Source organism: Parasteatoda tepidariorum, chromosome 7 (assembly GCF_982258835.1).
Source record: "Parasteatoda tepidariorum strain Cologne lab strain chromosome 7, Ptep-v5.0, whole genome shotgun sequence".
NCBI lineage: Eukaryota > Metazoa > Arthropoda > Arachnida > Araneae > Theridiidae > Parasteatoda > Parasteatoda tepidariorum.
The window spans coordinates 58,371,093-58,382,664 of NC_141761.1; the positions used below are offsets into that span (position 1 = coordinate 58,371,093).

Consider the following 11,572-nt stretch of genomic DNA (forward strand, 5'->3'; position numbering starts at 1 on the left):
CCATTATTTTGTGGCTAAATGTTTGAACCTCAGCACTCTTAGTTCGAATACATCTTTCAAAAAATTTTTAAAAGTCAAATTTGTCATATTTTTTATTTTTTCCTACCCAATTCTGAGTTTACGTCTATCAATGTTCAGATCCATAATCTTGTAATTTTGATCCCAACCACATTAAATAAAATGGAAATAGCTTAATGTCCCTTGGGCAAGCCGATACCACTTCCCTAAACCACCGCAGTTCAATTCAAGCAGAAGCTTGTAAGTAGTATAAAAAGTTATTTAAAATGATTCCTCAAAAAACCATTTTTGGAGGCTTTATAATGATAGACTTTGTTAACAGACAGTCCATGCAAATCTTCAATCAACTGATTTAAGAAGAAATATTTTTCAACATGGTTCCATATAAGTCTCTGAAACTTTTGGACGAACTACACTTTTGCTCTTATGAAATCGTATGTTATATAATTCTTTTCAATACAGCTTAAATCTTTTAAATATTTTTATGTCAGTTTTTTATCAATTTCTCTCGCTCATTTTTGTTTTTAATTTCACTTCGAAATGATTATTAACATAAATGATATTTTATTTTAAATACTAATAACAGAATGTTCTCATATCATTACTTTTTGCTCTCTTATTAACATATAAAGCCCATTTGTAATCATTTTAAAGTATTATTACATTTTCAAACAAATTACTAAAAATAGTTCATTTTCATTAACTAGTACAAAAATATTCAGAGGAATGTTAAAGAAATCATTTTAATTAAATCATGGAATAATTTAAAGCATACTTTCACTTTGTCTCAAAGTTATGCATTATTCATTCTCACAAAAGTTAGGACAGTAATTAAATATTCCTATCTCTAATTATGTTGAATAATAAAATTGGATAAGTCTTGTAGATAAATGTTAAATTTCAATTCAATAATAGAAGCAATCTTATTCTCGATGTATTCAAATTTAATTAAAAATAAATCTTACTTTTTCTTTTGAATTGTAAAACAATAATGATATTTGCGGTATTTAACGCTTACATTGTTGGTTAGTTTAAAAAAAATGCCCTTTCATATTAAAAGGTTTCACAGAAGTTTAAATAATTAATAGATATTCCCTCGTTATACTAATGAAAGCTTTAATTATGAAGTTTCCTTTGTGGAGGAAATAATTTTTCGAACAAATTAAATGGTAAATAAATCTATCTACTTACTAAAATGACGTCACTAAAATTAACTTTTGAAGAATTCGTTATAAACGCACTTGTAATTAAAAAGTAATCTTCTTAAATAATGATTTTAATTGTATTTTGATTTTCTTATATTTGTTCTAATACATAAATTAATGATTTTTTAATATATCGTATAGTAAAATTAACAATATTTTACAGTATTAAAAATGTGCAGAATATTCTTTAATGAAATTAAACACCAACATGAAATGAATATCACTAGTCAAACAAATTATAAGACATAACTGCAAATAAAAAGTAAATACAATGACTATCCCAGAATTCAGGCCTCCTATTTTTAAGAAAGACGAAATAAGTTTATCTTTTTTTTAATATATTTGATGTTAGAAGTCAATTTTTCTACATAGTTTTTTTTATAACTTTATAACCGTCGTGGAACAGCCAATCCAATTTCTTGGGTTTACGACTACTAATGTTCAACTCCGTAGCCTTGTAATTTTGAACCCAATACAGAAGACAAGGAAACTCCTAGATCAAGTATTGGGAGAAATTTGCTTTCGTGGAGAACTTTTTTGATGGAACTAACCCGCATTTACTTCACATGGTGTGTAAAACCGCGGTACTCTAACCCATGATCCGTCTACCACTGAAGATATTTCACGTCAGCACTGTAGTCGGTGCAAGCCGGATGCGGAGTTCATTTCGACCAGTCATCGCTGAGATTCGAACCTGGTTCACCTCAATGGAAGGTGAATCAGTTGATGCATTTTTGCAGACGCTGGGACACCATGCTTCCCACCTTTTCTTTGAAAAAGTGTTAAACTTCAATTTCACCTCGCCGGCAGAACAAAATTGTCTGAAGTCGGAACTAGATTAACAACCTACTGGAACAGCTGAAAAATACTATGAGGCACTAATAAAAAGACAAAAAATCGAACTATCATTTAAAAATAAGAGAAAATTGAACAAGCAGCATTCTTCACGCATCGTCTAGCAATGGATCATCATTACATGCGCACACGTCCTGTAATTTGAACCTGTTCCTTAACTTAAAGAAGATTCGACCGAAAAGTTGTTTAATTCGTTGGTGAGGTATACGATAATGTTGAGACATGGCAGGGAGCTGGTATGACAATGACATGAGCATACAAAAACTGTCATTGCGTATGCAAAAATGTATAGAGTGATTTCGCGATTGTGTTAGAAAGTAGAAGAATAGTCCATTTAGAATGATGTAACTATTAAAGAAAATAAAGGGATTTTCGCTTTTCTAAAAGGTAGATCTTACTTAGCTGAGGAAGACTATTTTCATCTATTATATTATTTTAAGATTTCTATTTATTTTAAGGTTTCCTATAATGAGGTGGTAGCAAACATATAAATATAGGTTGTTAAAATTGGAACAGGGTATATAAATTTGAAGTAAAATACATTTTCATTTAATATTTTATTTTATTTTATAACCAGCGTTGAACAGCAAACGAAATTCTGAGTTTACGACTATCAATGTTCAACTCCGTAGCTTTGTAGCAACCTAGAAGACAAGGGAACACCTGCATGGGACAAACTAGCCTTCGCGAAGAACTTTTTGATGGAACTAACCCACATTTGCGTTACATGGAGAAGAAACCTCCCATGGTTAGCCCGACCAATTCTAACCCATATTCTGTCTACCATTGGGGATATTTTGCATCAGTACTATGGCAGGTGCGAGACGGCAGCAGAATTCGTACCAACCAGCCACCGCTGGGATTCGATCTTGGATCACCGCATTGTAAGGCAAACGCTGTATCCCCTGAGCTCCGAGTTACTTTCATGTAATTTTTAAATTGGTCATTATGTAGAATTTTATGATAAAATTAAAGTAGGTGAACATAACTTTTAAATGCCCTCACTGTCTTGGCTGAGAAACGAATTGTCTCATTGTCTCTTATATAATGAAAAAAATCGTATAGTAAAAATTATTTTTTATGTGCATCTATCTTTAGATAGACGAATTTTATAATCCAGATTACGGTGAACCCCCATATGTTTGGAGTCAAAAACCAAAATTCATTGGGAAAAAAAAGAATATGTTTGTTCAGAGAAAGTAATTAGTCTAATTTCCAAACTTGCAATATCGTCTGCTCAAATTAGCGTATTTACGGTTAGGCCGTCAAACAATTAAGTCTCAAAATGTAAAAATCTGGTCATAAAATCAAACGTTATTCAGAGTGCTCATTATTTTTGCGTACTGCACAATGCATAAAAAAATGAAGACCTTAATAACCTTTTATCTAATAATCGGATTTTCTCGTACTAGAATCAATCTTGACGATTCGTGAGATTAAAATTGCCAATTAATTAGTGCATAGATGATATTTTAACAGGGTGCGTAGCGTTTTTAAAAAGTGCTTAAAGGTGCTTATTTTCGATTTTTAAAAGCCCTTAAAGGTGCTTTTTTCATTAGGTGTTTTTAAAAAGTGCTTTACTTTTCCCTTTTTCAAAATGAGATTTTTCCTTTACCACGTTGATTTTCGCTTCGAATTATGCAAAAAGATACAGGTCACATTGTTCCTATTCAACGTTTTCACAATTAATTCAACCCCAATCTTTTTGGGCCTATTGTCAGTCCGTAGCGTATGAAAATGCCATTCGTTTTACATGATTCAAAATTTCATAATTTTTGACAATTGTCAAAAACAATGCAAAAGGTTTTTTTTTTTTTTGACATGACGGTTAAAACAATATAAAACGTCAATTGACAAAAACGTTCCAACTTTTCCTAATTATGATTTTAAGCGCTTAAAAATATTTTTTGAGTACTCAAAAGTGCTTAAAAGGTACTTATTTTTTGTTGAATAATTTGGTGAATAAATTAAAAGAGCAGACACAAACGTACTTTTTCTGATTAAATATATCATTTTTCCGACGGATTTGTATCCTCAAAATATGTTGGACAACCGCAATTTGAAAAATATAGTCTATTGTTTAGGCCTATGATCAGTCACTCTCTTTTCGTCTATTTCGTATTGCAAGAATTGTTCGGCCTATTCCCCTCAAATTTAGAAAACATACTATTAAAATTTTTATTCGCTTGTAATAAACTAAAGTATTAAAGAAAATTTTAACGAAATTAACTTTGGATAAATAATATTAATTGGTGCGAAAATTTTCAAACTAAATGGGTTTCAAAAAGTTTTAGATTCACTTAGTTTCCTAGCTATGAAGAATTACTCAAAAACTGAAATTAACTTTAATTCATATTCGGTGAAAAAAATTGTGTTTATCCGTACAAAATATGTTTTTGCCTCTTATTTTGTAATTTAAATTATTAGTTACAGTAATTAATTAGCACATTAAGATTAGACCCTAGAATCAATAAGATTGAGTCCTAGCATGGCATCATTACTTCAAAAATTATTAGGATGCTCACTTTTTTTGCGTGCTGCACATTAGTAATTGCTTTATGTCTACTTTATGATTAAATAAAAATTTAATTTCGTAATAAATAAAAACTTTATGTGATTAACATTTTTCATTGACCCTGTTTTTCATCTAAAATGGTTATATATTATGTGCACCTTGTAAAATGGTTCTTGTAGATGTGGACTCAGTAGAATGTCATATCCATAACCTTTTTCTTTGATCAAACTTAGATCTTCAACTGGGAAAAAAAATTTGCTATGCTTTACTGGATTACTACGTTACCACCAAATATCTTTCTCCGGAACAAATACCTCCAGCCATACTAGATGCCTACTGCAAAGGTTTCCGAGCAAAAATCTCCAACAAATCTCCGCAAAGACTCCCTCCCAATATTGGAAAAGACAAAAAATCAGGAACTCAAACCTCCAAAAGAACCAAGGAAAAAATTACTAAAGCGAATGTTGTTTCGCCTTCTAACATCAAAGGAAATCATTTGAAATCAAAGAAACCACAGGATGTAAAAAATAATTAACACTCAAATTTCAGCGATGCTTAAATGAATAGCTTAAGCCTAGCTATTACATTTTGAATACATAAAAAATAGTTTAAATATGAATTTTCGTAAGAATTTCGAAGCCATGTATGGCATTCTTAAATAGTTTTTCTTTTTTATTATCGGTAATTTAAAATTAAAATTAGTTGCCTCGCTACAAACTAAAAATAATTCAAATCATAAGTTAACTTGCTAGAAACTAAATTTGAACGATTTATCTTGGAACATTGATATTTTTAAATACAGGGTTATTCATAATTCCCTCCGGGGTTTCGAAGCGTTATAGTAAAAAAAACAAAGACGAATATGGCAAAAAAGAACATATGAAATTGTTCCGAAAATATTCAAGTTTTAATTTAAGCAGTTGCCGGTAGATGGCAGTAACATGTACCACTGAAGCCAGTTGTAATAAAGAAAAATGGCGTTTACAGGCGGACGGAATAATGAATAACCCTGTATTTTGACAACAAACAGTGATTGTCACGGTATATTGTACGTTCTAAGAAAAACATCAAACTTAATAAATAATTATCTTGCATACAATAAATATCGAATTACAATTAATAAAGATCTTACAATAATTATTATAATAATTAACAGCACAGATAAATATTGAGTACCATAATGTCATGAGCATTATCGATAAGAATAATTAAGGATTGTATAATTCTTCAAGATTATTATTGCAAACTATAAATATCGAGTATGATAATACAGTGAGGAGTATTGATGATAATTATCAGTATGATATTACTGTTAGATATTGTAATTTCATTTACGAAACAAAAACATTGAACAATAGGAAAATTCTGTAAATTATTCAACTAAGAAAATATCAGGAAATATCGATACTTTTTGATGTTATATCGCGATTTTAAAATTCAGAAATCGCCTAGCACCACTGCAAACTTTAAGCATCCATCCATTATAAAACGTCCCATATTGCTTTTTGTTATAGAGCTTTTACTATTTACAAAAGAGATAAGAAATCTTGAGCAATTTTATACATGGCCTTATTCAACTTTATATTCAGGTCCCATAAGAAAAATTTTCATGTTTTTATGACACTTTTTTGTAATTAAAAACTACTTATATATAAAAAGATCTTACGTAGAAAAATTTGCAACATTTTCTTAGGTTGATAGTATTAAATGGATATTGCAAGATATTTTTTTTCATAGAATTTTATTTGTAAAGCACTAAAAAGTGAAACAAAAATTTAACTTTAAAAAAATACTTTCCAAAAAAAATTTTTTTGCAAGCAATGAAGATCAAAATAAAGAATAGATTTTTTTAATTTATTTTTCACTAATATAATTTAATATTTTTTACTTCAAAGCAAATTGTAACATCCGTAAAAAAACAAACAGAAAAAAATTACGTAATTTAATGCTTGACATCTTTAATCCACATGCAACTATAGATAGTGGATAAATTTATTTATAATTTTCATTTCAAATCTAACAGTATAAGTTATTTCTAGACTATTACTTGCGTTAGATCTTGAATACATAAATATATCCATGTTTATTTATTAAGATTTAAATCGCAAAAATTGTTGAAATATTTCTCACAAAATAATACTCTAATCCCGATAAGGCATAATAACTTGATAAAATATTTATCCTATTATAACTTAATTAAATATTTATCAATATAATAACTTGATATATATATTGATATTATTAATATAATAACTTGATTAAATATTTATCAAAATGAGATTTACTTTTCAATTAGTTCAAAATTTGTCCAATAATTTTTATGTATTTCATTAAACATAAATTATTAAAAATATTATATTGAAAATAAAATTTTATTAAATTTTGATGAAGTAATCAAAATAAAGTAATTTTGATACGTTAAGTATTTATACTTTTAACTTGTTCTAATGTTACCATGAAAAATCTTTCAAAAACAGTTTAATTTGTAATGAATATAATTTGTACGGTGTTAATTTACAGTAAAACAGTTTTTTGAATCTTCCTGTGAAACTCGTGTACCTGATTTAAAATTCGTTTCTTTCATAGTTTATTAATTTATTCTAACATAAAAAGTCCTCAGCATTTTTACAAATATTGAGACTATTTGTATCAGAACTGGCCCTTTATTTTTTTCTAACTCGCAAATAAGTTTTTTTTTTCCAAAATGAATATTTATTAATATTCAGAAACAAAAACACAACATCTTTTTTCCATATCTCACTTATATTCTCTTCGTCTTATTGAAATTTTATAATATCAAGTAGATAAACAAGATTCCTCTAAGTTTCTGCCTCAATTTTTCAATTAATATTACCCGCATTCAGATTATTTAGACAGAGAATGTAAAATAACAAAGAGCCCCTGTTGTTGAGGATTTTGATATTTTATGTGTAAAAGAGTTTGCATATCTTTGATAAAGTGTGAAAGGTTTGTAATAAATAAATTTTTAATATTGATGTTTCAATAATACTCAAAGTGGAGTGAATAAATAAGATCACTTTTATAACTCGAAAACTAAAATATCAAATGTATTTTTAAAAAATTTATTCATTAACTGCTTTAAAATATAAAGTTTATTTTACTTGTAAGAATATCGGTTAAATATTAATTTTCCTCACATTCTGAATTTACGGTAGGAGAAAGGGGGCTAGGGTGGATACGGAGCTAGAGTAGACATGAATAAGGGTTTAACTTATTGGTCAAGTTTCCTTTGTGAGATATTGTATATTGGCAACGTTAAAACACTCTTCAATGCGCAGTTGCAAAATTACACTGTGGTTTTCGTAGAAATTTAAAAAAGGCTTCCAAGGTGTAAAAGTAACTTCCAAATTTTTTACCCCTAATTCCAAATTCTTTACCCCTTTTAATTACATATTTTATTTTCATAATTTCAAAAAGAGTCATATGTTATTACTAACTGTTTTTCACCCACTTTGATATTAACCTAGTAAGGCTAGTGTTTACATATGAAATAAGGATTGGTGTGAACATGTTTACACTGGCACTATTCTTCTTTTAATGGCAAAAATATGAATACAAAATATGTGTGTGAAGAAATATGGTTACAGAGATAACATATTCTTAGTTATTATTCTCTAAATTAGAATGATTTTGTAGAATTGTATACCTTTATCAATAGCCTTTTTCTATCTTAATCAGAAAATTTAGTGTGAAATATTCATATTAATCCACTTCTTTTAATGGCAAAATTATGTATACAAAATATGTGTGTAAAAAAATATGGTTACAAAGATAACACATTCTTATTTATTATTCTCTAAATTAGAATGATTTTGTGGAATTGTATACCTTAATAGATAGTCTTTTTCTATCTTTATCAGAAGTTTTAGCTTGAAACATTTATATTAATCCACTTTTTAGAGATTTTGAGAAATTTTAAAGAGGGGTTGTTTTATCAAGTTTGTTAATAGAATATAATTCAATATAGGTGAGTTAAGGAAGAAAACAAAGCTTTAAATATACTCGTATTTTTATTTGTCTTACATTAAACGGTCTAGTCTTCCCTTTTGCGGTTTGTTTACAATGCTTCAATGCGGGATACACCGTGTGTTGTCCATTTGGACCATTTCATCAAGTTAATAATTTGGTTATTTTTATAATTGATTCAACTTAAAATGTGTTCAGTGCTTTCAAAGAAATCAAGTTGAATAATGGTTTTCAAATGTATTGATTCGCGTTCTAAATGTTCTTAATATAGTAAAATACTCTATTACCAATTAGTATTTTAATTAAGATATGTCAATATTTATTCTTCCATTAAGGAGTAGATAAAAATTAATTTTACTTTGGCTTAGATATATCTTTCTTAATAGTAAATGAACGACTGCTTCATAAGTTATTAAGTTTTTCAACACCAGCCCTGTGTAAAGGAATGAATGTGAACATTATAATTATTGTACTAGAATTTGAAACCACCTTTCTTAAAAAAAATTATGAAAAAACTAAACAAATCTGTAATTACGAGTATAAGCGGGTATATGTTAAATACTGAATGAATTAAAAATTATATTAAAAATATGATTTTTTTACAAATTTTTTAAACAATGCCCAGATTAACCACCTTTTCCCCAACTATATTTATTCTAAGATCTTTAAGATTTAAGATTTTTTTTTGTGATGTAATTAAAACTAACTATAAGTACGTAAACTTTAATTAAAAGCCCTTTAAGACAGAAAGTTACATGATCTAGATGAGAGACCTCCACACGGATCAATTTAGTAGTACGACTTAACGAACATAAACTACGCAGTGGTTGGTTAGACGAACTATGTCACAATGTCTGTACTGTACTACTAAACCTGCGCTGTGAGGGCAATTAGAAAGAGGTCACATGGTTCGGACAACTAGAGGAGCGGTTCATATCTTCCTCCTAGAAGAGAAGGCTTTCTCTCTTCTAAGAGGTGTATTGTATATGAGAGATTTCGGTAGTAATTTACTCAAAAAACGTTTTAAAGTGAAAGATAATAGAACAAAATATTCAAAAATCGTGAAAACTATATTTTCATTTTCAACTAGCAGACAAAAAATTTTAAGACGTGAAATGCTTCCGGGTTTTTTTGTAATAAAAATACATCTAATATAAAGCAACTTTTTTGGGACCAATTTTTTAATGTTTATTATTTTAAAATTTTTATGAACATAAAATGTTCGAACTTTTTTTGCCTGTAATATTTCTCAGTGAAAATTGTAGGCTAATATGAACACTTTTAAAATGTTTATAGAAGCCTGTTTGTATCATAAATTGAAAAATAATTCTTATGATGGTATACTTTTAAGATGTCAAAATCAATTGGAAATTATGATCGAGTATGAATACCATAAACACGACTGTGATTTGTAGCGCATTATTTTTTATTTCTTGCGTCCATAATTTTTTTTAAAAATGCACAAAAATGTTTCTGAAATTTATAAGCCATTTTCTAACCCAGTTATTTTTTTATAGAAAAAGATACTTTCGACCTAGTGTAAATTCACTTTATTGCCACTTAAATAGACTCGTCGGTTTGTTGTTATGAACGCTTATAATTTTCAATAATTATTAACCATGATATGATTGTTGGTTCTAAGTGTCACGAACTAAAAACATGCAAAACACAAATGCAACCACATATTTCAAATTTTGAAGCTCTATAATAAATTTTAAGAGCAGTAAAAGAAATTAAAGAAAGAATATGAATCATTTCTAGAACAAATGCAAATTTGCTCTAGAACAAAATATTTAAGAACTAAACACAGAATTGATATTAAATCAATATAAATTGGTAGATCAGCCGAACACTGAATTCTCAGTGCTTATTAGTCAACAAGCATGCTCATTTTATAGATTGGATGTCTAAGTCAACCATGCCCGGTCTGATGATAGAACCCCGGATCTGTTTCACGGGAGCATGAAGCTTTACCACTCAACCACCGAATCTTAGCTATTAGTTCTGCATATTAGTTTGAATTATGTTTTCACATAAGTAAGAGGGAGATAAAAGTGTATACAACCATCTGCATAAAGAATTTTCGGTACAGAGAAACAAAAATGCTCATTGCTCTGAAAGTTTAGCTGAGAAGGACTTTTGCTACCATCTATTGAGAAGTTTTACAGACTTGAAATTTCAAATTATATTAGTATATCACGTTCATATGTGCCCCCCTCTTCCAAATTTAATGACTTTACTCCAATAACATTTTCACTATCGTAATTCTAATATGTATTTATAATTTTTCTACTTTTTTTAATATTGTCTAATAAACTATATATCATTGATTCCGATTAATATTTTTTATGACTTTTTCCATATATAATTTAATGTTCTCTAAATATTATTATATTTACTTTCGTAGATTAAGATGACATCATTTTCCTTCTTTTACCAAACTTGTCAAATATTCATATTTTGTTCTCCTTATTAAAATGATTAATTTTATGTGGCGAAGAAAAAGTTTAATACATTTAAACAATTTTCATGTGCTAAAAATTCTCTACATTTACGACACTAATTTTATGCTAACTACATCTACAAAACTTTCGAAAGTAAAATATTTATACTTTTTTTCTAATTTTCTAAACAATGCGAGTTTTAGTATTTGTGTAGAAAACATAAGCTCTATAGTTCTAGTATTATTCCCAGACTAAAGCAATACTATGTTTTCAAATGCCTCTTATCTCGAAAAATTATAACTTTATTGTGCATTACAAATGTACAAACAAGTTTGTAACGCAATTCTTACGCATATTTTTGCACAAAATAAATGCAAAACTAGTAAAAAATATTTGTAATGCTTTACATTTTCTTAATAAGCAATTTCATAGCTGTAAGAAATGTATTTGTATTTGATAATTTTGATAGAAAATATATACTGGTGCTTAAAACTTAACTACATTAACATTATATAAACGGCTAATGATCATATTGTAGAATTTTTTGT

At 28.2% G+C, this 11,572-nt stretch overlaps 1 protein-coding gene across 1 annotated transcript in view; it reads left to right on the forward strand.

The window, feature by feature from the left end:
• LOC122269131 (cytosolic carboxypeptidase 6-like) overlaps positions 1-6,399 on the forward strand; it is a 553,508-nt gene extending 547,109 nt beyond the window's left edge. Inside the window, exon 11 of the mRNA XM_043040819.3 lies at positions 4,827-6,399. Within this exon, the coding sequence (XP_042896753.2) occupies positions 4,827-5,128 (302 nt within the window). The 3' untranslated portion in view covers positions 5,129-6,399. The remainder of the gene's footprint in view (positions 1-4,826) is intronic.
• The last annotated feature ends 5,173 nt before the right edge of the window (positions 6,400-11,572 follow it).